Genomic DNA, 26,939 nt, shown 5'->3' on the forward strand with positions numbered 1-26,939 from the left:
CAAATAATTTCAGGCTTTTTGGTTACAGACTTTTTTTTTTTCTTTTTTCTTTTTTCTTTTTCATAAATACATTTTTATTTAAGGGCATCGTGGCGTTATTGAGAAGAAAACAGTTTTTTTTTTTGTCCCTGTTCTCTACTTCTGGTACACCCAAACACCCAAGAAAGAAACAAGCCTCTTCTCTTTTCCCTCTCACCCCGTTTAGTGGCTGCCGTGCGGGTGAGCCCGTGCCACTCGCGCCAGCCCTCCATCATCTCCGACGCCTCTGCGCTGGAGGGAGACCGGTCGTCCACGCCCAGCGACATCAACTCGCCGCGCCATCGGACTCACTCCCTCTGCAATGTAAGAGCTGCCCACCACCGCACCCTCCCAAGTAGTCGCCTCACTGTAGTAACTGTTGACTTGCCCTTTGCTGCCCGGCTGCTGTCCTTTCCTTCCACCATCGTTCTGGCTGAATCCATGTCTCTCCCCCCCCCACCACCACGCAGTCTGTTGTGCACTCGCTCGCAGCAGTGACTTGAATTTATGTGAAAACCAGCTGTGGTTGTTTGAATAAGTGCATGCCTTGGCACCATGTCAAGTGTCACTTCCCCTCTGTGTTGTGATCTTTATCTTGTGGTCTTTATCGCTCACTCTGCACCCTTACTTCACCGACTTCTCTGGTCTCTCATCTCTCTCCCATCTCTTCATCTCCTCCTTCTCTCTCCCTCTCCCTCTCCTTCTCTTTCTTCTTTCAGTCCCTAGAAGATCTGGAGGAGGCGAAGCGTAAGAAGAAGAAAGAAAAGATGGGGCTGGGGTCTCTGTCGCGCGTCTTCGCCCGAGGAAAGCAACGCAAGTCCCTCGACCCCGGTTTGTTTGATGGTACTTCAACACCTGATTATTACATAGAGGAGGATGCAGACTGGTAAAGCACACACGTCCGAGTGAACCACCTGGAGAGCCTTTTTTTGGCAGTTATCAGAGGACAACGTTGTATTGCCTGAGCGCATGCGTGAGAGAATGTGCGTGCGCGTCTGTGTGTGTGTGTGTCTGACGAAAGCGTGTACAGATAAAATAATGTGTGTACATTTTATGTAGTCTCACATGCACGCATGCTTCGGTTTGTATGGGAGCGAGAGTGTGCGCATGCTTGTGCCACCCATGGTCAACGGCCATGTCAGGAGCCGGAGGCGCGTCTTGCTTCGCTGAAGTGTAAAGCTAAAGAGCAAATTGCACCTGTATGTATGTATGTATATGTACAGCCCTGTAAATAGCGTGGAGAGTGTAATGCAGCAGCAGTGTGGACATGTCATGTTGTATCTGCCCTCCAAAACAGCTGTGTTATCTGATCTTTGAATTGTTCTCTACATTTTTACTTTTTTTTTTTTTAAATTGTTTTCACTCAACTGGAAACTTGAAGGACTGCTGTACTTGTAAATAACAGTTGATGTGCACTCTGTGCGTGTAAATGTCTCCTTGTCCTGAATGCCTTTTTGTTATTTTTGACACGTACTCCCCGCTGTCCCTCCTCCCTCCCACTGCCTCTTAACTTTATCTCCTCCCTGTTTATTGTCCTGCCTGGTCCATCCCCTCCTTCCACACTGCCATGATGAGAACAGTTTCCTGTAGGCGGCATGCAGACTCCTGAAATTCACCGCCGGTTCGGTTGTCGGGTGCACATCCCTCAACCGCCGAGAAAAAAAAAAAAGTCTGTGCAGAGGCAATCCTTGATGTTTGCTTAGAGAGACTTCAAAGAAGCTGCTATGAGAGGAATTAGCTTTCTATGCAGAACAGTTTGTTCCCCTGCATTTTGAAGCCAAACAGGAAATGTGAGAAATGTGTTTTCTATCTCCTCAGATAGAAGGTACATGTGTGACATGCATGCACGTAGTCCCGGTCCCTAAATGCATGCTCGGCTACCCCACTACAAAGAAAAGTCTCTTCCCTGGTTATGTTTCCAGAGAGGTGATAAACTGTTTGCTTTTCTTTTTAATTTAAAAAGAGAGGTTAGTTACTGATTTCATGTTCATTCATGATTTTGCCCCATTTCAAATTAATTGATAAGATTTGTAAACTTGACCCTTTGCTGTTCAAGGAGCGCTCAGCTGAATGCTTAAGATCGTAACATCCTGAACTGCGCACAGTTTAGTTTTAATCTGCACCTGCAGGGCTTTTTATTACATTTGAAATATTAAAGGCCAGCAAAGAAAGAAAACTGAACATTACACTTTGAATTTTTAAATGATTATTCCACACTATTTGCAAGGCTTTGTGCCTTTTTATCTCTCTTTGTTTTTTAGGATCTAACCTGCTCGTATTCATTGGTGTATGAATACTGGGAGCAGGATTATTCTGGGAAAAGTTAAAATAAGAAAGCTATCATCACAAAATACATAGCATAAACACCAATTATTCTTGCGTTGCAGGTGTTCAACTGACAGTCAAAATATTTCTAGACCTCTGGAATTAAGGGCGACTTAAGAGATGAGCAGAACCTCAATTAAGAGGTGCAGATGTTACATGAACTACAGTTGAAGGTTAAAAATCAGGATTTAAGCATCCCAATCAAGCAAAGGCGTACCTTCTCCCATGACCCCATGACCTCAGCAAAAATTCCAATGTGGAGTTCATGCCATAGGTGGGGAAAGAAAAAAATTAAGCAATTAACTTTGGACTAAAGGTTAATGGCATTAATCCAAGCAAAAGAATTTCCACAGACATCACGCTACTTCCGATCTTTCATTGGATTGAGTCGGAGTCTGCACTGCCACGCCCCAGGAAATATTTTCTCTCCCTGATATTAAACTAACACTGGGTATTTGTTGGCCTCGCCTGAGACGCTAGAGTGCCAGGTAACGGCGGAGATGCATTTAACCGTGGCGCGTCCACGTAAGCAGTGAGGAAATCGTCCTTTACATTTGAGTTCACAGTTATTGAATTTGCAGGTAAATCAGTAAGGTAATTCAGAGATAAGTCACTATGAATCAAATTGTATGTACAGGAACGTCTCATGTTAAAAAAATTCACTGAACAGTCAGTTAAATGTATAAAATCTATGCTATTTGATCTTTTTTGTTTCATTCAGCTAATTTTTATGATCCTCTGCTGATGGGGAAACAACATATCAAGAGAAAAAAACATTATGTAATTTTATCTTTTGATCCGTGCTCTGTTTTTGTTTTTTTTGTTTTTTTAATTTCCCACGTATATTTTACTTTTTGTAAATGAGATAACATTGCAGAAATGAAATGAATATTATTATTATTATTAAAGAGTTTTATTTAAAGTCAAAGATGTAGGCCTCGGTGGAGGACTTCTATTCTGAAGCCCTGAGATGTTTAGAAGTGGATCGTAGCAAACTTTTAAAGGCATGGCAACAAAGTTACGCTCTAAAGAACTAAATGAGAAAAATAAGATTATTTTAAAATAAAATAAGTAATGCTTAATTTCCACGTGGCTCTCCTCTCTTTCCCTTCGTTAATGTTCGTATGTGTACGTGTTCATTTGTTGTGATATGGCTCTAATCCAGATTTGTCCTGTTATGCTGGAGGGGACTTACCATTTTTAACATGTGCCTTAGTTTCCCTCAGCCCTGCAACTCCCATCTGTGAGAGGACTGCATCCCAAAAGATTCCCAATGGCCTCCTTTCCTCTCTTTTCCAATTTCAACTCCTTACTAAGCCAAAATGAAATTTTCCTCTTGTATTATATTGAAATCAGTAATTAGAGAAAAACAACACATTGGTGCAGAGGAGATGTGGCCATGTCATATTGTTGAATCTGATCTCATATGTGTCAGCACATGGCGTCGATAATGTTTTGCTCTGATATGACTCCTGACCTCTAACACTGACCCCTCTTGTCTGACCTCCATCAGACTGTCGACACAGTGAGGCGACCCAAGAAGCGATCAGTCAGACTCAATGGGACCGAGGTGCACCAGTTCCTGTGGCTTTAAAAATTAGTCGTGCTGGGTTGCAAACTGTGTTTGCAGATGTCTTTTAACTCTTAACATCACACAAAAAAAACCTTTGGAGTTAAGCACTTCTTCAAGTTGAATTTAGCTCTAATGACAGGGATTTGGAAACAGTTGAGTGCTAACAGATACACTAAAATGCATTCGAGGGCTTTTTTCTTTTATTTCCTGTACACTCCAACAGTAAAGCTTCATACTCAGCGTCACTGGCTCAGAAACACTGGCTGCTTTTGATTTTGTGGTTAAGTATAGTTTGGGGGAAATGCACTGCTAAAATGCTTAACATAAATCTACAAGCAGGGGTGCTCATCATAGCTTTGCATGGACTATAAGAAGACTGGCTGTGACTTTATGGATTTACCATACAAGCTTATTTATAAGCCTTCTCGATGCACGACAGAAAAGGATAAGCATATTTACCAAACATTAAATATTCTATTAATAAATTCAAGCTGAAGCTACTCCTTGATTAACTGGAGGATAGGAAACAGACTGTATGTACCTCCATATTTATCATTCAGACATGAGCATTGATTTCCTCATCTGCCTCTCAAGATAGCAAATAATCTTATTAATCAAAATGCCAAACTGTTACTTAAAGGGGCCTTGTAGTTTATCCACTCTATTTATCCTCCCTCGAAGCAGCGAAGAGCCACCATGGATGATGTCATCCATTCAGCTGTAATCCATTTGTTTTTCCCCCAGTCATGGTATCAGAAATGCTGCTATATTATAGCAATAAGGTCCATTAAATGAGCTACCGAAGGGCACACTTAAGGCTCGGTGTGTCGTCTGAAGTGTAGTTAAAGGAAAAGGAAACAATTCACAAACAATTTTTTTTATAAAACATATAAAACTTACCTCCTCTCATAAAGGACACAAAGCTCTTTACATTAATACCACACCATAGCTAGCTCTGCTCACTGATATTTTCTTTATTAGGACTCTGTTCCGAATGAAAAACAGACCTTGTACACGGACAAGCATGCATCTTTGACCAAAAGAGCAGATTTATTCAACTTAATATGAATTGCTCTCAGAAGGGCACTTAGAAGTGTACGGTCGCTTCATGCATCTCTCTTCGGAGAGCACATAAAAGCATCCAGCTTGAGATGAATTACCGAAGGCAGGTTTAATAAAAATCAGTTTACTCAGACCCTCGAACCATCCAGTCATGAATCTCCTTTGAGTAAACACACAATGGGCACAGTAAAGGCTGCCAAAAAGTAGGGTTTCCATGTTATTTGCTACAAGTGACACTTAGGTGGAGGGGGGGAAAGTGGAGGGAACAAAAAACCCATTTTTGTGTAGTTTGTAAAAAGAATCTTGAACTTTCTTTAAAAAACAAACAAACATTAAAAAAAAGCAACTATGGATGTGATGATTGCAGTGACCATCAAGGAGAACAAACACGTTGCCCTGTCTGTTACCATGGAGCTGTCAGGTGGATGCTTCTGTGCAAGGCTTATTAGGGTCACAGGAGTTTTGGTTGAAGTACATTCATTCACTCACTGGGTAAGCCTGTAAGTATGGCTGTATTCTGAGTGCTGAGGGTAATGTTGAGGTTTTCAGAAACTATGGAATAAGACAGGGTACTTTGAAGTGTGTCATTTGTATCAAAAGATTTAAAAAAGGGGGGGGAACACAGTAAGTGCTGCAGTAAGTCCTTGATGAGCATTTCATGATGTTGTACCAACATCTGAGTCCAAACCTGATACCAGGTTGCCACCCGCTGGTCGGGGGTTAGTTTAATGGCTTTTTAAAATGAAACAAAACATACGCTGTTCTGGGCCAATATTTCTTTTTCATCGTGACTCCACCACATATGAAATACTGAGAAAACTGAAATTTAACAAAAAATGAAAAGAGACAGAAAATATTTGTCTCAGTTTAGCGTGGCAACATTGAAACACCGCGGGGATTTATTCAGGCAGCGCTCAAAGTGTCAGGATTTACTCACAGTCGATTATAACATTGTGAGGGAGACGTGCTCTTAATGCATCGACATTTCTCATGCATCTCCTAATTGCATGTTTTAATATTTTCACAGAGCTGTTAGCTGCGGGCTAATTTAGACAGATGAGTCATGTTAATTCAACAGCTCAAACAGCTGCTGGTTTAATGGACTTCTTAAGTGAGGAGCTTGTTTATAAAAGCTGCAACTTTGTTTACAGCATTACTGGCAAACGCTTGGCTTGCTGTCATGCAGCCAAAAGCTTAGGATGTCGTTAAAAGCTTGTTTGTTCCCTCTTCCCCTTAAATGGGCTGATTTTACATGAAACTATATGTATATATTGTTGTTGTTGTTGCAGCAGCACATTAACGTTTTGTTGTTTTTTATTTTTCTTTTATTTTTCATTGCTCACTATGCCCACTGTCACCTCTGCCTTCACGCACAACCACAACCGCATCACCCATTTGTCTACCCACCCACCCAGACTCGGATAGCCTCTCCAGCCCCACTCGCCTCAGCCTGTCAGACGGGTCAGAGGACCAGCTCGACCGTCTGCAGCAGGTGGAGCTGGCCAGGACAACGCCCATGTCTCTGTGGAGGGCAGGCACCGTGCAGGCCTGGCTGGAGGTTGTCATGGCGATGCCCATGTACATCCGCACCTGCTCAGAAAACGTCAAAAGCGGCAAGGTATGGCAACACCTGCAGGTTTCTACATGCTTTCATATTGTTTTTGACTTTATAGCACTCTCGGCCTGAGTGGCTTAACCTCCTGTGAAGTGTTTGTTTTTTGTTTGTTTTTTGTTTTTTGCAGGTTTTACTGGGGTTAACGGATGAAGACCTGGAGCTGGGTCTAGGTGTCAGCAATTTGATGCATCGTCGGAAACTCCGCCTGGCCATTGAAGATTACAGAGATGTTGAGAACGGTAGAGGGTAAGGAAGGGCCATAGTGGTCCTTATTGTAAACTGCCTGTTACTTAATGGTGTATGGGGGCCACCTGTCGGTGATTTATTGTACGTGCATTTACATAATGCATGAAGGATCTGGTTTCTGGCTTTTTACCACACATGAAGTTTAAACAAATGCAAGAGTCCCAAGGCTGTTACAGCTCTTGAAAGCTTCCTACATTTGAAGGACATGCAGGTCAGCTAAACTGAAGACTGTCTAATTTGTTCGAGTACGAATCATAAACACATATGTGGCAAGTATAAGCTTATTTGTTTTAACCAACAGTTACACTGTATGGCAGTTTAGCCAAGTAGCAGGTTTAAGATCAAGGTGTCTGGGTTTTGAAATATTCAGTTCAGTAACCCTAAAGCACTGAAGAATTGCATTTGAAAAATTTAGCAGCAGCATGTCTTTCCCGAGTCAGTTTCCCCCCTTACTCTGGCCTTGAAGTGCAAAGTTTGAAGAATTCTCGGTGAAACTGCTTTAAAGCAAAGAAATAATCCCCTCAAAAACTTTCTGCAGTGAGTTCCTTTACATATGTGATATTTAGGGCTGCATGTGGTTATCATTATCCAATAATCTAATCCAACTATCAGCATCTTGATCAGTCAAGTTTTGATGAAAGCCAAGGCAAGTTTATTTATGTGGCATTACACAATCGTTCAGCATGCTTTGTAAGATAAAAATAAAATCAAAAGTAAAAGAGTAAAATAGAATTAGAGAAAAAATAACAATAATAATGGTACAGCTACCTGATTTGTTAACAGCAGTTGTGAACAATACTGTTTTCAGCTTCTTTTTTAAAATAATAGCTACAGTTCGAGATTTTATTGTCATTGCACAGTTTTACTTTCTACAATAGTACAACAAAATTGGACTACTGTCCTGCATTGGTGCTAAATGAAAACATATACATAATAACATTGATGCAGAATAAAATATACAGTCTGTGCACTGTTTATTGCACATGGCCCAGTGTCAGGTATTTGCATTGCAGTGCCGCAAGATCTTGTGTGCCCTTTTGAGACAGCATGTGCTGCAGAGGTCCTTCAGGGAGGGAAGAGGGCGGCCAGTGATTTTTCTCGTGACGTTAATGACCCTTTGTAGTGCTTTCCTGTGTGCCATGGTGCAGCTCGAGAACCACACAGAGATGCAATATGTCAGCACACTCTCAATGGAGTAGCGGTAGAAGACAGTTAGCAGCAGCTCCCTCTTCAGGGTAGTCCTCCTGAGGCTCCCCAGTAAGTGGAGACGCTGCTGGGCCTTTTTCATAACCTCCAAGGTGTTACAGCTTCACTAGAGATCTGCATCGACGTGCACACACAGGAACTTGAAGCTGAACAAGCTCTTCACACACTCCCTGCTGATGTAGATGGGCTCCAATGCATTATTAGTCATAATTAATCTCTGGCGCTCTTCTACAGTGTGTCTTTTATCCTATCTCAGTCTGCCCTCTTCTTTTCTCCTCACCCCAAACCGGTCGTGGCAGATGGCTGCACCTCCCTGAGCCCACTTCTGTTGAAGATTTCTCCCTATTAAAAGGGAGTTTTTCCTTCCCACTGCTGCCAAGTGCTTGCTCAAAGGGGGTCATCTGATTGTTAAGGTTTTCTTTCTGTTATTGTAGGGTCTTTGTCATACAGTATAAAGCGCCTTGAGGCAACTGCTGTTGTAATTTGGTGCTATATAAATTGAATTGAATAAAAATAATTGAGTTCAGCTAAGTAGTTCTTAAAGCTACAGTGTGTCCACATTAGCAAAAGTAACATGCTACTGCTATCAGGTATGTGGTGAAGCATAGTCACAGTCTTATTTTAGTATGGTAGAATGTTTAGTTTTTAACCTGATGATAAAATCAGAAGAAAAATCAAGAGATGGCAAACTTATTATTATTATACCATACAGTATGAATTTAGCAACAATCCATTCAGTGCTTGTTAGGAATTTCAGCCTAATGGGGGTGTAAGCTGGTAGCTGAAAGTCAGTAGAATTCAAACTCTTTGTGGCTAAATCCCACATGTGATGATAAAAATGTGATTTCTTAGGTAAAGAAACTCTTTATGCTGTCTGTCTGCAGGCTGTCCAAGGCTGCGGATATGGACCACCACTGGGTGGCAAAAGCTTGGTTAAGCGATGTGGGTTTGCCTCAGTACTCCCAGGCATTTCACAATCACTTGATAGACGGGCGAGTCCTGAACTCTTTGACACGTCGGGACCTCGAACGTCACTTAAACATCACCAAGAAGTTCCATCAGGTCAGCTTGCTGCTGGGCATCGAACTGCTGCACTTGCTTCATTTTGACAAGGAGGTAAATGAGAAACGGCAGTGAGTACACTGATGGGTGACAAATTAAAGGAAAACAAATAACAGCGAGGGGTTATAGTAAGGTGTTGGGGCTTGACATTGATTTTACTTTTGAGTTTACCTTTTATTAATTGGCAGTGATCCTTCCACCTAAAAGGATAAGTAAATGCAAACTGCGTGTTCTACCACTGCACGAGCCACTGTATCTCCTTACTGTAGGGGTGAAGGGTCTAGATTTTTAGTCTTTTATTTTTGTCGCTCCTTTGTACTTTGTGATATTCACAGTAAAGTTAAAAATAGATCAGATCTGTAAAAGTTCTTGTTAAAATGATTTTCAGGCATTACAGGCTCGCCGGATACAGTGCGAGCACCAGAATGTGGATCCTCTGGTATGGACCACGCATCGGGTCATGAAATGGATCAGAGATATTGACCTCAAGGTGAGAGAAAGTTCATCTTAAAATTCTCGAACACATGTCAGCCAATAGGTTAACAGGTCAAACTTGTATGCAAACAAAAGTATAGTTTTAGCAAAGTTAAAGAATTTACTGTTACGTCCCTTGCAGGCCATAACAAATCAGAGAGGTTCTGGGTCTGAATCCCAGAATGTCCTGGGTATGTGATAGAGAATTTCCAGATATTTGTGTTAAAAATACTCTGATAAAAGTTCATTAAAGTTTAAAAGTAGCTCTTTGGAGCACATACCATCTATTTTTATGCAGAGGAAACTCAACCTCATGTCATATTATGGAACGCACTTGTTAGATTACATCTGGTATGCTGAACATAAACAGAGAAAAAACATATGCTGCTGCCTACATTGTAGATGGGTGAGTTGGCCTCCACATTTAAACAGGAAAATGAATATAGTCAGGGGTTAAAGTGGGATTTGGCAGGCAAAAGAACCCTAATATCAGCTGTTGTGGTAGTGTACGGGAAAATAACCACTATGAAATAAATTGTATAAATTGTCTACCATTGGAAGGTCGGCTGACTGATCCTCCCCGGTTCCTCCTGCACATATGTCAAAGCATCCTTGGGAAGATGCTGAACCCCGAGTTACCCCCCCACCCCACCCCCCACACACCCGATCCATCCATCTGAATGTGAAATAAAAGTGCTTAGGTAACCTCTGAGTATAAAGCGATAAATGATGCATATGTTATATGTTTGTACCACTTGTCGTGTGTGATAAGCACCAGTGATGGATAGACCAATAAAATGGCCTTTTATGTGTTACTGTTTCCTCAATTTAGCCTCAAGTTGGTTTGATGTCTGGAAGATGCGCAGTGATGTGGAATAGTAACACCCTTCAAATGTCTTGAACCTACAATAATAAGGCTGTTACAAAAATGTATGATGCAGCAAGTAGAGGTATTTGTGTAGAAATGTAGTGAATAAAAGTAAAAAGTGGTGAAAAAAATACAGATTCAAGTTATGTAATGACACCTGAAAATTCCACTTCAGTATCTTAACTGGGTAGTTGTACTGCATTACTTTTCGGGAATGAGGCAAAACAAGATTATATTAAAAACTTTAAAGAGATGGGTAAAGTGCTGTTTCTGTCAAGGACACAAAATACAAACGAGAGAAAAGCAAAGCCTTTGGTGGGCAAAGAAAAGCGTTTAATCAATAAATAAATCAAAGACAACCCTCTGTACACAGGTGAACCACTGGTGCTTAGTTGTGGCTCCCCTCAGCTTTTATACTCTCAGTTATAATTGCTAAGCTGAGTCAGCTGAGTGCATATCTATCTGGCCCCACAGCAGAAAGGGGGAGGCACCTGATTCAAGGAAGTGAGCAGCAGGACTCTCAGACAATAAAACATAGCAGGCCTGCTGGGGCTGCAACAATACTGTTTTGTGTTGTATAAACGCACTGCCACATAAAGACTGTGTTTGCTCTGTGCTCCATAACTCCACGAAGTGATAGCAGGTCTTTGCCATTTACTTTTGAACTGCTACCAGTTGATTACAACACCTGCCAGATTACAGCCTTTGTCCCATCACACTCCGGGTGTGTACAGATAAACATGTCTGGATGACGTCCGGTTAAACTCCTCAGGGAGCTGGAACTTCTACTGATATAGACAAAAGAATCAGTATCAATATCCTCTTTGACTCAAACAAGAATTTTAGATTTGATGTTATGAACAAATAAGATTACTATTCTGTACTTGCCTTTTCTGCCTGTGCAGGAGTTTGCTGAGAATCTCCTAAACAGTGGCGTTCATGGGGCTGTCATGGTGCTAGACCCCACTTTCAACACTGACACGATGGCAACGGTGCTTGGAATCCCCAGCAGCAAGCACATGGTTCGCCGACACCTTGTGGAAGAGATGAAAACACTAATTGGCCAAGCCAGGTGACAGGAAAATTCACAGGGATGTGTTTTCTACTGTCTTTAATTGCTATTTTGGCTTCCCCCGTCACACTGATCTTTCCCATGCTTTCTGCAGCGTGGATGCCAAACAGGAATACGAGCATTTAGGTCTGGGGACACCACCTATCCTCCTTCGGCAGAACTCTTTGGGCAGACCTCCCACCTCCACTGCCCGGCACACCGATGAAGAAGGCTCATTGAGAAGGAGGGCTGTGAAGGTGGGGAAAAAGTTCTTCCCTCAATTTTAGCCGTATTGTAGCGCAGAAGAGCTTAGAGTGTTGACAAATTGCACAGTGACGATAATGAAGCTCTGCAGCATTACTTGGGTATTGAATATATTGCTAGAGCAGCCTGCAAGACATGTAAATAAGAAGGAAGATAGAGAGGTTTGATTGATTAACCAAATCAATTACTGATTATTAAATTAACTGTAAGTATAAGCTATGCCATCAGGGGGACCACAACTAATGGGAAAGTTTAGACTGTACATAAATGGTGGATACCTTTATGAAGCCTCCACCTGAGCATTTTGGTTGTTGCTGTCTTGGATTTTTTTTTAACTCTGACATCATGACATCATCAACAAGGTGTGGATCTGAATGAGAAACCCCAGACACTGCTTTGCCCCTATTGCAGCAAGTTGTCAGTCATGAAGTAGCTAAGCCCTAAGGCTAACTGACTCTAAATAGGGCAAAAATGTGCAAAACAGGCATCATGCTATATGATAGCATTACACCCCAATTTCACTTTTCAGGCCCAGAAGCTGCATTCATCTTTATACATTGTAATGAAAACAAGAGATCAATTACTAAAACAGTTCCTGAAAACAGGTCTAACTCTGGATAGACAGAGATTTACTTCAATGCGGAACAAAGTAACAAGAAGTTTGAGACAGGCCAAAGCAAATTTTTTTATAAATATAATTGAGAGAGCCAAAGGTAATGGTAAACTTATCTGGCAACACTTAAATAAATTACTTGGCCGTCATTCAAACAAAAGTAAAAATACAATTGAACTTTATGTAAATAACTCTATTGTTAGAGAGCCTCTATCTATTGCCAGTAACTTAAACACTTTCTTTATTTCATCTGTTAAGGAGATCAGTCAGCGCTTTGACTCAGTCGTATGCTCTGATAATGTGAATGATGTTGGTCAAAATTTGTTCACCATCACTCATATTTCAGACACTGAAGTTGCTAAACTAATTACAGGTTTAAAACAATCAAAAGCACTTGATGTATATGGTATTAACACAAATTTCCTAAAAGAACATATGGATTTGCTTGTACGTCCAACCACTCATGTTTTGAATATGTCTTTCGAACACTCCATTGTTCCAACAGATTGGAAAACTGCTGCAGTTACACCAATTTTCAAAGCAGGTGTGAAGACTGACATGTCTAATTATCGCCCCATAAGCATACTCCCGGTCGTATTTAAAATAGCTGAGAAGTGGGTGGTTAAACTCCTCACTGCTCACCTAGAAAACACCCAACCCTCATTACATCCATTGCAGTTTGGGTTTCGGGCACATCACTCCACAGATACTGCCCTGTGTATGTGTATTAGTGGAGAACTTGAAGAGCTTGCTGGACATGAGTCCCTATGTTGGAGCTGTATTTTTAGATCTGAAGAAGGCTTTCGACTCTGTAAACCATCAGATATTGTTGTCCAGATTGACTCAGTTTAATATCTCCAGTCAGGCTCTTCAGTGGTTTGCCTCATATCTCTCACACAGGAAACAGTGTGTAGTGTTGGATGGGGTTAAATCTCCATATTTAGACTGTGATACAGGGGTTCCTCAAGGATCTGTTCTTGGGCCCTTATTGTTCTCTCTTTTTATCAATAACTTACCTGAAGTCTGTCCAAATATATTTGCTCAAATGTATGCGGATGATGCAGTTATATATACGCAAGCAAATAGTGTCCAGCAGGTGGCAAAAGATCTTACAGTTGCTTTAGCATTAATGAATAGCTGGCTGGAGGACTCATGCCTAATGTTGAACACCTCAAAAACTGTCTGCATGTATTTTTCCAAACGCCCCTTAAACTTGAAGCAGTCAAACATATTCCTGGATGGAGTAGAGCTTGATCTAGCACCAGAATTTAAATATCTTGGGGTCATTCTAGACCCAACATTATCCTTCAAGAGTCACATAAATAAAGTGTCCCAGGTACTTAAATTTAATAATCGAAACTTTAACCATATACGTAATAATTTAAATATGAAAGTTGCAAAAACTTATTTTTACTCAATGATCATCTCTCATATGGACTATTGTTTGACGTCCTGGTCACTTGCTTGTCCAACAACACTTAAAACTATTGAAAACATTTATAAAAGAAGTTTAAAACTACTTGACAAAAAACCGACTTACCACCACCACTGTCATGTGTTAAAAAAACATAAATTACTGAACTTCAATAACTTAGTGAAACTTAAAAGAGTCTGTTTAATATATAAAGTCTTACACTCCCTTGCTCCACCACCACTAAAGCAGTTCATTAGGCATAAAGAAAGCTCAGACAGGACCACTCGAGCTACAACCCGAGGAGACTTGTTTATACCTCACAGACGGACAGCATTTGGGCAGAATGTCCTCTCTGTCAAGGGTGGCCATCTGTGGAACAGTCTTCCTCAACCCATTAGAGAATGCTCGACTTTCAATTTGTTTAAGGCAAAGCTTAAAAACTGGTTATGGACAAATCAAGTGTGTGATCATGTATGAGTTGTATAGTTTTAATGTTTTATTTGGGAACAGAATGGTGTGTATGTGTAAGTTTGGTGATGGAGTTTTTATTATGAATGAATGATGAATTTTTATGAATTATTATGTCTATTTTTTTATGTTTAAGGACAACAGATGGAAATTAGCCTTTGGCTATAATCTGGCATGTTTACATTCATGTAATTTGTTTTTACATTTATGTTCATTAGCATGCACTGTCCTAAATAAATAAATAAATAAATAAATTGTTTGTCATTCGTAGTAATGGATACATTGTTTCTGTTCTAGCCTCCAGCAGGATTTAGTCCCAAAGCTCGCAATGGGCGGGACTTGAGTTGCCATAGCAGCTATGGCTCCCTGCCTAGAGAGGTTCGAGATCACACTCCGCCCAGGGCAGAAGGAAGCCCCATCCGTGGTTACACCAGCATCGAGGTCACCAATGTGTGATGTCATCAGAGTTCTACCAGTACCAGTCATTCACTTCATGACAGCTAAATGTACAACATGGACATTTGTCATCCATGTGCACGCAAACATGGGATGGTGATTTTTTTTTATCTTAAAATGAGCCTTTACGGGACAGCTTGCACTTTGTAACAAGGAAAATGTTGTTCTTTTTCTTTTTTTTTTTACAAGTTTCCTGTTTTTTGGGAAGTTTTAGCATCTTTGAGGACAGTAAGCGCCCCTCCCCCAATGCCAGAATTAAGACGACTATGAAGGACTCGAGCTATATATTTTTATATTCTTGTGTGTACACCAGGAGGTAACTAACTGAAATGTTTTTGCTTTGTTTTTTGACTAGTGAGGGAAATGACTGTTTGTATTATACAGAGCACTTGATGACAAAATGTAAAAAAGAAAAAGTTTCATATTTCATATCCGTGTAAGTGGCTCTTGTCTCATTCAATTCTGCCGTTTGTGATGCCTTGTCAATGTGACTTAGCATTAAAAAACAAAAAAACTTAAAAAGACTTGAACTGAATTTAAAAATTTTAGAATCTATGTTTGATGGTCATTTTTCATCTCGCACATTTACACTGTTGTGTCAAAGCAAATGTAGCACCTCTTCTGATGTTTTATACTGTGCAGTAAACATAAAATATCTGAGCAATGCCAACAACAACAACAAAGAAAAAGACTGCTGAGCTGTGATGTGTGAGCGTGTATTTTTTTGTGAAAAGGAAAGTGCTCACTGAAATGAAATAAAGATGGTGTCTAAAATATATATGTGACTAGTTGCATCCATCTGAATATCAATGAATGCCAGAGGACAATCTGGGGAGAAAAAAAAGCATGTTGATGATAGGAGCGGGAGGGTTGGTCTAGAAAAATAGAATCCCAATAAATTGCAAAGCTCCACTGCTCAGCACAAAGAATAAAACGGCTGCATGCGCTATAAAGGTGGGAATAAAAGAAAATGAAAGGATCCATAAAGATCAGAGAAAAGTATGCTAATAATATTGTAGTGAGTCTCCACTGTTACGGTAAAAGTGTCACTGAGGAAAAAACCCCCTCTTATTTCCATGAGGCAGCGTCCACTGTAACTCAAACAGTGCCCTCAATAAAATCTGCCATAACCTTCGCATTTTACTGATCTATCGATGACATTTTGGACAGCTATCATGCAGCTCTGTACTCCCTGTCAGACACGTTAACTCAAGTCTCTGTTGTGACAGTTCCTCATGGTGCAATTTCCTCCTCTTACTCATGATGACTCAAACCTTTGTGCCATAGTCGCATGACACAGCACAAATAAAGACGGCCCCCCTCAGGCTAGACGCCCTGCCTGACTTAAAGCCTTTCCTGTAATCCACCAAGGGTTGGTTGGGTAAAGCCATTTTGTACTGTGAGACATTAAAAAATAATGATGAGGGAACTCACTTACCTGCTTGGAAATATTTAGTGTGCAAGCACCATTAAACTAAGATCAACAGTTACATGCCAGTAGATTTGGATGGGTTTACTTGATGAGAAAAGTTAAAATGCTGGTATTTATACTAGAGCTATGTCTAATTTATAGCCTGTGTGGTTAATTTGCTACACCCAAGCCTACGTGGCCATCTAAATTAGTACAGTTTACAGTGATATTTGTCTTTTGGAACTGCCATCATATTTGATTACACGCTGGCAGTGATAAGGGATTAATTTAGACCACCAGAGTCACAATTTGTTCACATACATTTCTGTCCTTGAGTCGTGTGAGTTTGTATTTGATGAAACAGAGGATCCAGACAAAAGCTTAGGAGGAAGAACATTTCCCAGGAGCCTAGAATGACAAAGGAACAATGCAGTGACTGATCAAGGTCACAAGTGCTTTTGTCATTAGAGTAAACCAGTTCAGTCCTCATTCTAGCAAGCTGAGACAGGGGGACCACTGAAACAATGAAGCAGAGCAAAGTGAAACCCTTTGTTTTTTTCATCTTTTATCTTCCAACATATCAGTGACATATTACACATAGACAATCATACAGACGAATGACTAAATAAATAGCCAAAGCCCATCTACATCACCAGTGTGGGCAGGATCAATCTTCAGGGTTGCATTTCCCAGTCCAAAGGGCTAAAAAGGTGCGACTGCCAGTAGGTGGTAAATTTACAAAGAAGAAGTAAAAGTAATTGATTACCAGGACTTGAAACAGGGCTGTGTCTCTGACGTTTAATAATCTCACTGGTTGTAAAACAACAAATAATTTGCATTTTTACAGATAATTTTTAATCTGTTTGAGATTGGAATGACTCATGCAAACTACTGTGTATGCTGAAGATAAAAAAGGGGCAAAGAGAGAAATTCCTCCTGCCACTCCCTTGAGTTACACAGGTAGGCCTTGTCTTTGAAAATGACTTTGAGCTTTAATTATTATTAATAGCACACACACACCTACACATCCTGGGAGTTTAAGGCTCCAGATCCAGATCCTGAAATCTGCTGAAGCCACTCTTCTGATTTGGGGGTTACAGCTCTTACACTGTGACATTGGTACCACTTTGGACTTAACCTTCCACATCTGCTCCAGTTGTTCCTTCAGTCCCTGATACTTCTCTGTTTTCTCGTGCCCCCTGTTCTTGATGTTGCTGTCCCTTGGGATTGCAGGCCCTATCACAACTGTTGTCTTTTGCTCCTTGTCAACCACCACTATGTCTGGTTGCTGGCTAGGAGTTGTTGTCTGTCCACAGGACCTTAACCCTGTTGTTCTCTACCATCTTTAATGGTGTTTCATATTGGAAATTGGGGACCTCTAGTCCATATACAGCACAGATGTTCCTGTACACTATCCCAGCTACTTGGCTGTGCCTATCAGTGTGTGTGGTTCTGGGGCACCTTTGCACATTCTGCAAATTGGGTGATGTTGGCTTCTGTGTCTATGGATCTGGGGCATGGGGCCTGTTCTTGTTCTGACATGATCAGACTTCTGTGTTGTCCTTTAAGTGGTCCTTTTCTAGACATTTTTGATATTAGCCATTTCCTCTGTCTGTTGATGGTACATCCCTTTCAGGTCCTCTGTTATAGTTCCCCTTCCTGTTCCTAATCACCATCTGTCTTCAGCTGCCCGAGGCATTCTTGGAACAGCTCATCTCAGGGGGAAATATTCCTGATGTATTTGTGAATTCTCCATGCTTCATCCGGGAATATGGCTCACACTCACTAATCCACGCCCTCTCTCTTTGTATTGCTCATATAGCCTCAGGGTATTTGACTTCGGGTGGAGCACTCTGTGCATTGTGAGAAGGTTTAGTGTCTTGACATTAGTGACATCTATCTCCTCCTGTGGCCAGCTTTTTATCCCAGCTGACCACAGGAGGAGATAAATGATCTAATGACTGATATTGATGGCTAGATTCCTATTCCTACCACATAATCAATCTATCTATCTATCTATCTATCTATCTATCTATCTATCTATCTATCTATCTATCTATCTATCTATCTATCTATCTATCCATCCATCCATCCATCCATCCACCGCAACTGCATTTTGCAGTTTCATTTAAATGCTTCAACTCCAGGGACATTATGCGCATGAATGCTTATTATCACACTGCCATGCCTAACTGGGCGAGTCTCTTAGGAAAAAAATCAACCTAAACCTTGTCCTGGACCCTGAAACTGTAAATGTCATCATTAATTTTATTACCCATTAATTTTATTACTCTAGGCTGGGTTGAAAGCTTAGTTTTCTACCTTATGTACGTGTGTTTTTATCCATTTAGCTCTGGTTGTGTGTTAGTAAATTACAACAAGGTGGTCTGTTGTTGTTGGCTTAACGCCTATCTGTTAAACTGCAATCAAATTGACTTCAGTATTAAACAGGTCTTTTGTCTTTTAAGTCATTAAGGCGATGTGCGAAGGCCAGATGTTTCCGGTTTATATTTTTGTGCATTTGCAAAAAAATGTTTCCCATCGGCTTTATGTCGCAAGCAATAATAGATCATTAACTGTCAAAGTGTATTTCCCGGCTTTTTGTATAGGAGATAAGGGGAGGGGACAGCATGTGTGACAGTGAAGAACCACCCTGACTCCGTCTATTAACGCGCCGAGAGCGAAAGAGTTAATGAAACTGGAAGTCTAAGTGGCTGGAGCCCCCTCCTTCCGGCTTTCTCTGTGACCGGGCCCATCCTTCTCAGAGGAAAGTTCCTGGTCGTTAACCGTTATTTGTCACCAAATTATGCCTCATAAAGTCGTGCCAGTGTCGACAGAGTGCGATAATAAACAGCGCAGCTCCCAAGTTCGGGCAGAAGACGAAGAGGAGTCACTTAGGATGCAGAGGTGAGTGGAACGTCGTTAAAGTGCCTCGCTGAAGTGTTACTATGTATCGCTGTATGTTACTAAAAGTTACACTGGCGACTCTTTATTTAATCATTTATTCTTAAAGGGTGTTTGTCCGAGAGTTTTAGTTTTCCTCAATACTTATCTCCCGGGTTCAAAGTAAGAAAGAGTCCCATTGTTGGGACGAACGCGGGCATTTTTTTTTTTCAGCTGTGAGTCATATTTAGTACAACTCACCCGAGTGCTAAAGTTATACTAGTGGCTTGAGTTGGTTTAGTTTAGAGTTGAGGTGTTTTTTTTTTTTTTGTTTGTTTTTTTTTTTAGATTAGGTGTCAATGACGACAACATCAGTAGAAATATGTTGTGCCCGGGCCTGTGGAGTGATAGTTTGTTTTTCTAGTGGGCAGGCCTGTTAATGTCTTACTGCGTTGTTTGGTGAAATAAACCTGTTAGATTGGACTGTAACTACCCCTGAGCAAGTCAATAATATGTGACCTCCTTACTTTGCACGTCTCAGCTGCACAACTTTTTGAAAAGTAGGACGTGGTATATGCATTTGCCCAGCTGTTATGATGAGCTGGATTCACTCTCATGCCATGCATTCCTTAGAAAGGGAATGGGGAGGAGGGGGGCTCACTTAATTGGCTACTTTAGAGTGCAGCAGGTCTGGGCACGTTTACCAACCAGACAGACTGTTATTATTGTATCCATGGATGGATCCATAGTATGGGTCTTTCACGATGACATTCCTGAGTGGTTCGAGGTCATTTCTTTTGGATTTTTGTCCAAATTTATTTACAGTCCCTAGTAGTCGTCCTGTACTTTCTAAAGCATGCAAGATAAAATCATGCAGCACATGTGCAAGTGTGCTCATTAGTCATGCTCGCCGCACTTCAGAGAATTATTTTAATTTGTAGGGCAGTGTTTGATTTAATGTTTGGTTATGGTTTTAAATATGAACAAAAAACTGCCCATTTATTATAATTGTATTATTAAAAAAAGTAGGTTGACACAGAAACCCTGTATATTTCTATGTAAATTACGCGATAATAATGTTGTACAGCTTCTTTTTTTTTTTTTTTTTTTTTTTAACAGAGGCCGTAATGGTCTTTATCTGCCCATTTAAAGTGCTGAGTTTAGTTCCTTATGTGACGTAAGTGACTTTGTGAGTCTGCTGTAAATTTTTTACCATTCAGCACACCTACTGGAAGTGGCCTTGATAAAATCTTGCTTCAGTGAATGTTATGTTCTGTAGGTTTCTTTGAAAAATGGATGCATATAAAGAACAAATCTCAGGACAGAAGTAACATGTTCGGTAATACCTTGAAAAATGACGCTTGTTTATTAAGGAGAGCTCTAACTATTGAGAGTTGAGTTAGGCTTCCTGCTACTACAACTTGTTGCTACTGCGGCTCAGAAAAGGGGATAGGGGGATTTGGAGGCTCGTAATTCATCCTCAGGAACACATTAACGGAGTGTTCAGAGCTGGTGAGGAACTTAATATGTCCAGAAATTATGATGATCAGCTCCTTTACATGTCAGATTTTTCTTTTTTAGATCATTGCCAAATTTCCAATATATTCAACTATTTTGGCGTAAGGTGAGGCTATGAATTAAACCCTCACTATACTGATCTCCTCACTATAAATGCATTGTCATATATATATTTAATAATTTTGGTTCAGGAGTGTCCTCTATAACTTTATTACTTACTTGTGGGTCAACACTTTGATCTGAATTTGACCATTTCCCTAAATGAAGCTAACAGTTTTTAAAGCTGGAGTGCAAGCCTCTTGTCCCTGGCAGGTTTAATCCATGCTGTTTTTAAAAACAACAAAAAACAAAAAAAAATTCCCTTCCCTACTGTGTGCCAGTATTGATTAGGAAAATGACCTTTTTGTAGCTGTGCAAAGGCCAAAGCAATCAGGACAAATAGCCCTGCCTAACTTTGTGTATCTCTGTCAGGCAGCCAATATGTGCAGCGCGCTGAACGCTGACGTGCCTCACATTTTATACCTCTCCAAGTATAAAAGTTGTCCAACAACAGAAAATTCTGTTTAAGTCTGGATACAATTTTTAGGAGAGAAATTCTGCTTGTATCAGTTGCCTTTTCAGCATAACGGATGAAAAAGTGTGTGGGGTTGTTGTTTTTTTTGTTTTTTGTTTTTTTTCTTTTCTTCTTCTTCACACTTTACCTCTGCAAGACTCGGCTTTTACCTTTTGGATAACAGTCAATATCCTTTAGAGACTTCATCTACTGATGTTACTGAAACACAACCTCACAGACAGAAAATAGTTCCACATTAGAAACTTTAAATGTTTTTTTTTCTCTCTTCTGTTCTCTGACATATTCTGTCTCTCGGGATTTTCATTCTGTGTCCACCCCCTTGTATCTTTCCCTCTACAGTTTCTGACTTCGTCTGCAGCTGCTCTGACTGAAATCTAAGGACTGCCAAGATGCGTTCCACTGTGGGTGGACCACCAGACACTCTTGGCCACGTACGGGCTCGTAGCAGTAACAATAACAACAGCAACAACAACACCAGCGGCGAAATTAATGGAAACTCCGGTTCCCAGTATGCCCTGTGTGCTTTGGGGGTTGGGCTTATTGCCCTTGGTATTGTGATGATTGTGTGGAGTGTGGTACCTGCAACACCAGTTGGCAATAGCAGCAGCAGCGGCAACCAAGCAGGTGATAGCAGGAAAAATAAGGCATCTTCTGTGGCCTTCGTCTTGACGGGCTGCGGAGTGGCTATGCTCCTACTGTCATTATGTCTGGGAATGAGAAACAAACGGAGGGAGCAACGACTCCAGGAGGCCCAGAACCACAGTGGAGCACCAGGAAGGGACCAGGAGCAAAGAGAAACGTGAGTTTCATGACAGCCATGACTGACTAAATCACTTTTGGACCTCCTTTAAAAATTTAGGTTTTTTTCCCAAGATGACTTCTTTTTGGTTTTTTGTGTCTATTAAGAGAATCTCAAATTGAGTTAATTGTATTCAGCATGCTCCATCCCAGAGAGTTTTTTGTTTAACCTGAAAGCATATGAGAAAGATCTGCTTCTGGTTTTTATTGCCTGCTCAAGAATTTCTATAAAGACGACAACATTTATTCTCACAGTAGCTGAAATTCTTTTTCAGCAGTGTAAAAATCAGGGTTAGACATCAGGGCAATCACTTTGTCAACACTGATGTAAGCTATATCCTCTCTTACTCACGTGAGTCAACACTAGTGCAGGACCGGTCAGTGTGTGATTATACTGTGTATGCATTTATATAGTATGTGTAATTAAAATGACCATTTCTATTCTTGCATTTCCATAAATGTTTACAGTGCTGAGCAGCAAGCCCAGCGTTATGCGGTTCCCACCTACGAGGAGGCGGTATGCAGTGGCCAGTACCCCGTCACTCAGAGCAGCCTTCGCCCGAGCATCTCCCAGCTGCCTTCCTATGACGACCTGGTGCAAGTGGATGGTGTGCAGTATGAGAACGAGGGGTCAGAGGGCACAGTTGGCAGATCTCAGCCTGCCGTGGATTCGAGTGGTCCTCCTGCTGCTGCTGTTTCTGCATCAAACCATAGACCTGGGAAAAATAACCTTAAGCTTCTCCCTATCAGTATCCGCAGGATTAAATCGGAGAAGCTGCACATGAAAAACATTGATAACTCTCAGCCCACAGCTGGATTCAGTATTGAACCACTCACCCCACCGCCGCAGTATGAGGATAAAGTGCCGCCGCTTTAAGATGGACCTGATAATGTTTGGAACGATTCGGTGGAATTTCGATCATCTTCTGTGGATTTTGATCAGCCTTTGCAAGCCAAGACCTGGAATATGGCTTGTTGAAAAATGCGGTCAGTGGCACTTTGCATTAAAATACATTCTCTGTTCAACAGTAATCATCATGCCAAAGAAATCCGAAGCACTGAACAGAAGAAAACTTTGGATCTCTGAAGTGGATACAGGCAGTAAAGGACAGACATGTTGCATCCTTGCTTACTGTGACACATCTTTGTCAGACTGTGGCACATTGGATTGAGGACCCTGCACATGCAATTTTTTTTTTTTTAAATATTATTATAGTAGGTTTCTGTTAATAAATTACCTTTATGTTACTGGCCTCCACTGTACACTGACTGTATGGGTGAGTTGATGGTGAAAGAGAGCATAAGACACGAGAGGGGGGGGCGGGGTGAAGTTTTGAGGATTTAAATAGATATAGCTACCATTTAGGACTTGGAATGCTTAGGACTAGCACCGCCTGTAGTTTACCAATTGTAAGCTCCACAGCGCCTGAGAATTGTATGCACTTTGGTGGCTCGACCTGAATCAGGCTGCATAGAAACTCTCCCTCATTATCAGTAGTATTGCTCCCACCCCTGGCCCTCTCGAGGTTAGGATCAAATGAACGTCGATGTGTCTTAATTGGCGTGTGTGAGAGTCTGCAGAGCTTTGTAGAGCCACAGTCTCTCTACATTTGTAATGATGGCTTCTGTTTTACTGGACTTTGATTTGGAGGGTTTCTTTCATCTCTCTGCCTCAAAAAGCTGAAACCTGGTACTGGGGGTTTCTTTACACATTTTAAAGTGAGGTATCTACTCAATGATACTCATTCGGAAGCTTTGCTACTAAACCAACATGAAACAAAGCTTTATTAGCGTCTGTCTGCTGCATTTCAAGCCTCCCTTGTTGAATCTTTGGTTATGGTTTCACGGTAGTATGTTTATTTCTCACAAAATAGAAATCCTAGTTTTGTGTTTCTCTTTTGAAAGGCAAAAGAAACACTCTGCAGGTTTGCTCCACCCAAGGCAGGTGAAACAGAGGCTAGCTGAAGGATAGTGTTCGACTTTTTAAGTTGTCCAGGTTGTTGGTTCTTTGCTTTTTCTTTTGCCAACTGTGAAATGGTCCAAAATCAGTGCATTGCTGCTTTTAGTATCATTTACTGAATTATTGAACTGTATTAATCAGAATTTAGATGAGAAGAGGAACCAGAAAAAACTGTGCTTGTCTAACAACTTCTCAAACATGTAGCCAGTCATGTACAGTGCAGCTGGCATACAGGTTGTACTAAACTAAACTGTTTGCTAAGGTACAGCCATGGGTGTTTCAGGCATAAACTGGCCAAATGTGTTTTAGGGAGAGGATGAGGATGGGAGGATGTCTGGTGACGGGGAAGAGCACAAGGCCCTGGTCCGATTTAACCCTTGGGAGGTCGTAATCGTTAAAACTCATGTTTACACTAAAGCAGCAGGATTTGCCGGCATTAAAGTCATGATGGTTCAAGAGAAGAGACTTTCTAGGAAGAAGACATTTTCCGGGAAACTCGAGGTCTCTCGTTTTATGGAGTCTTTTGGCAGTGGCAGCTAATTGCAAGTTTGCCCTTCAGCTGTATGCAGTAAAGTGCAGTTTAAACACCTTTCTACTCAGAACAGCACTTCCTGAAACATCTCATTCACGTTGGTGGAACCTGATTCAGCTCTAGTGTTGCTCTTTTAACGTAGCATTGCAATGCTCTACAGCAAACACAGTAGGAAGTGTTTGAGGCAAATGGACGGGACATGTGAATAGTCGAGAGCTTTTGCCTGTAGCCATGGTGAACGGCGAGTTGTGAAGGCGGCAGTGTAGTCTGCTTCTCTGGGCTTGTTTTTGTTCGCGTTCTAGACGGCCAACAGAAAGACTCTGTGACTGTGTGCAGCTGTGCCAACATAACACCAGCTATTCTCACTTGTTTGCCGATCGAGGCTCGACTCGTATCCTTGCCTTCGGTTAAAAGTGTGCAGCAAAAGGAGGCGAAATAGAAGACACGCCAATGCGTTGGGAATGGTTTGAGCTGGATAAGTCTGAAGTTCGATCAGCAGCTGTATAAACACTTTGATTTCTTCGTTGTGACAGACTCTATGAACAGCTGAAGCTTAATTGTATGACTTATTAATTGCATTAAATGTTACTAATATTGTAAAGTTGCACAGCTCACTTTGTTTTTATGTGAGGAAAGTGTCATTTTCAACTGGAATCTTCATTATCCAGTTTTATATTGTTTCTGATAAGATAAATGCAGAAGGATGCCAGCTGACTATATAATATACTGCACAGTTATCATGTCACTAGAGATCAGTTATTGCAATTCATCTAGATTTTTTTTTTTTTTTTTTTAAATTTTATAAAACCACGTTCTGTGCTGCAGACATGAACGCTGTACCTCATTTGCTAATGACCAATTAACTACATAATTGAGTTTTATAATTGTATATAGATGAGTTCCTGGAAAAAAATGTTGTCAGTTTCATTTATTGAATTTTTTTTTTTTTTTTTATTGCTTGATTGTTATTGTTTTTATTTTAGATACACTGTGAAACCATGCATTTATATGATAATTTGTAATTTGGGGGGGGGGGTTGCTTTTGTTTAGTTTTTTTGATGATTTTTTTTTTTCTGAAGACTGAAAACACATTTATCACATTAATATTTTATAAAAAATAAAATAAGTGTTTGTTAATTGGTGTTCTGCAACTATATCTTTGTGCATTTATGCTGCTCAACATAATCTGTTGAATACTTAAAATTCTTGTTTTCTCTCTTATGCTTAACTTGCACATTCACAGCATTGCATGCACATCAGTTGCTTGTTCATACATATATTTAATCAGCCAATGGCATGGTAGCAGTTGTGCATTTGATATGTAGACATAGTCAAGACAACCTGCTGGAGTTCAAACTGAACATCAGAATGGGAAAGAAACTTGATTTAAGTGACTTGAACGTGGCATGGCTGCTGGTGCCAGATGGGCTGGTCTGAGTAATTCAGAAACTGCTGATCTACTGGAATTTTCCCACACAGCCATCTCTGAGGTTTACAGAGAATTGTCGGAAAGGGAGAAAATAGTGAGCGGCATCGAGGTCTGAGGAGAATGGCCAGACTGCTTCAAGCTTATAGGAAGGCAACAGTAACTCAAATAATCTCTTCACAGAGTATTCAGAGCATCTCTGCACGTTGAACCTTAAAGTACATAGGACCACACAGAAAGACACTCCTGCCAGCTAAGAACAGGAATCCGAGGCTAAAAATTGCATAGAATCACCTAAATTGGAGAATAGAAGATTGAAGACAATGCTTGATCTGACATTCAGATGATGCTGTCAGAGTCCGGTGAACACAACATGAAATCTGAAGCATGTTTCCAGAACCTTGTTGAATCTATGCCTTGAAAAATAATGGAAGTTCTAAAGGCGAAAGGAGGTCCAAACTGGCACTAGCAAGGTGTAACTAATGAAGTGGCCTATAATATATCAAAAAATCCAGATGCTTTTATGTCACCAAATTTCAAGGACATGATTATATATTTGACATTTATTCTGAAACGCAACAGTTTAATTTTACTGCCAAAAACCACGTCAGAAATCAAAGTCCTTAAATACTGACAAACATAATCAAGTTGTCTTGTCAGTAGTTGTTTATAATCTAAAAAGTAAACCATACATAATGGTTTACATAATTAAAACACCCTTCCTGTATTTGTGAGTCAGTACTTTTGTCAGCTCAGTGTCGCATTGTTAATGTGTGTGAAGTAATCACAATAGGAAGCTGTTCACCACGTTGTTGATGCAGTTGTTGTACGGTAGGACCTCACTTGGCTAAAGGGAGCTGGTTTTTGAAAGACACTGGAGCCCTCGCCAGAGCTGAAGTTCACCACAGCATGGAGAGCCTGCAGCTGCAGGGGAAAACAAGGTGAAGTCAAGAATCAAGGCTTTGTCTGAGGGTGCTTCTGTTTTTGACTAATATAGCAATGCAAGCAACCCTTTCATTCAGATGTCACAATTTCTGTGCCAGAGGCATCAAACTGAGCAAGTGTAGGTACAATGATACACAACTCTATTCACTCTCAGGCAGCAGTGATTAATATTTTTAT

General features: G+C 40.8%; 3 protein-coding genes across 6 annotated transcripts in view; all 3 read left to right on the plus strand.

The window, feature by feature from the left end:
* LOC100696443 (kazrin) overlaps nt 1-3,068 on the plus strand; it is a 174,673-nt gene extending 171,605 nt beyond the window's left edge. For 2 of the 3 annotated variants that reach the window (XM_025901300.1, XM_013271124.3), the window contains 2 exons: nt 206-342; nt 738-3,068. In XM_025901300.1, coding sequence (XP_025757085.1) covers nt 206-342; nt 738-908 — 308 coding nt within the window. In that variant the 3' untranslated portion in view covers nt 909-3,068. The remainder of the gene's footprint in view (nt 1-205; nt 343-737) is intronic. The other variant, XM_025901301.1, reaches the window with a different exon arrangement.
* A 494-nt stretch (nt 3,069-3,562) lies between these two features.
* Nucleotides 3,563-15,493, plus strand: LOC112841696 (kazrin-A-like). Of its 2 annotated transcripts, none has more exons than XM_025901303.1 (8): nt 3,563-5,478; nt 6,394-6,596; nt 6,721-6,839; nt 8,930-9,161; nt 9,496-9,597; nt 11,355-11,521; nt 11,616-11,757; nt 14,557-15,493. In XM_025901303.1, exons 2-8 carry the CDS (start codon nt 6,495-6,497, stop codon nt 14,713-14,715), a joined length of 1,023 nt encoding a protein of 340 aa, XP_025757088.1. In that variant the 5' UTR covers nt 3,563-5,478; nt 6,394-6,494; the 3' UTR covers nt 14,716-15,493. The 2 variants fall into 2 exon arrangements, with proteins under 2 accessions (XP_025757088.1, XP_025757087.1); XM_025901302.1 differs by having other exon boundaries at nt 3,563-5,470.
* A 3,321-nt stretch (nt 15,494-18,814) lies between these two features.
* tmem51a (transmembrane protein 51a) lies at nt 18,815-24,772 on the plus strand. Its single transcript, XM_003444878.5, has 3 exons — nt 18,815-19,033; nt 21,441-21,900; nt 22,368-24,772. Exons 2-3 carry the CDS (start codon nt 21,491-21,493, stop codon nt 22,774-22,776), a joined length of 819 nt encoding a protein of 272 aa, XP_003444926.1. The 5' UTR covers nt 18,815-19,033; nt 21,441-21,490; the 3' UTR covers nt 22,777-24,772.
* The last annotated feature ends 2,167 nt before the right edge of the window (nt 24,773-26,939 follow it).

This window comes from Oreochromis niloticus, linkage group LG20, assembly GCF_001858045.2.
Source record: "Oreochromis niloticus isolate F11D_XX linkage group LG20, O_niloticus_UMD_NMBU, whole genome shotgun sequence".
In the NCBI taxonomy this organism is placed as follows: Eukaryota; Metazoa; Chordata; class Actinopteri; order Cichliformes; family Cichlidae; genus Oreochromis; species Oreochromis niloticus.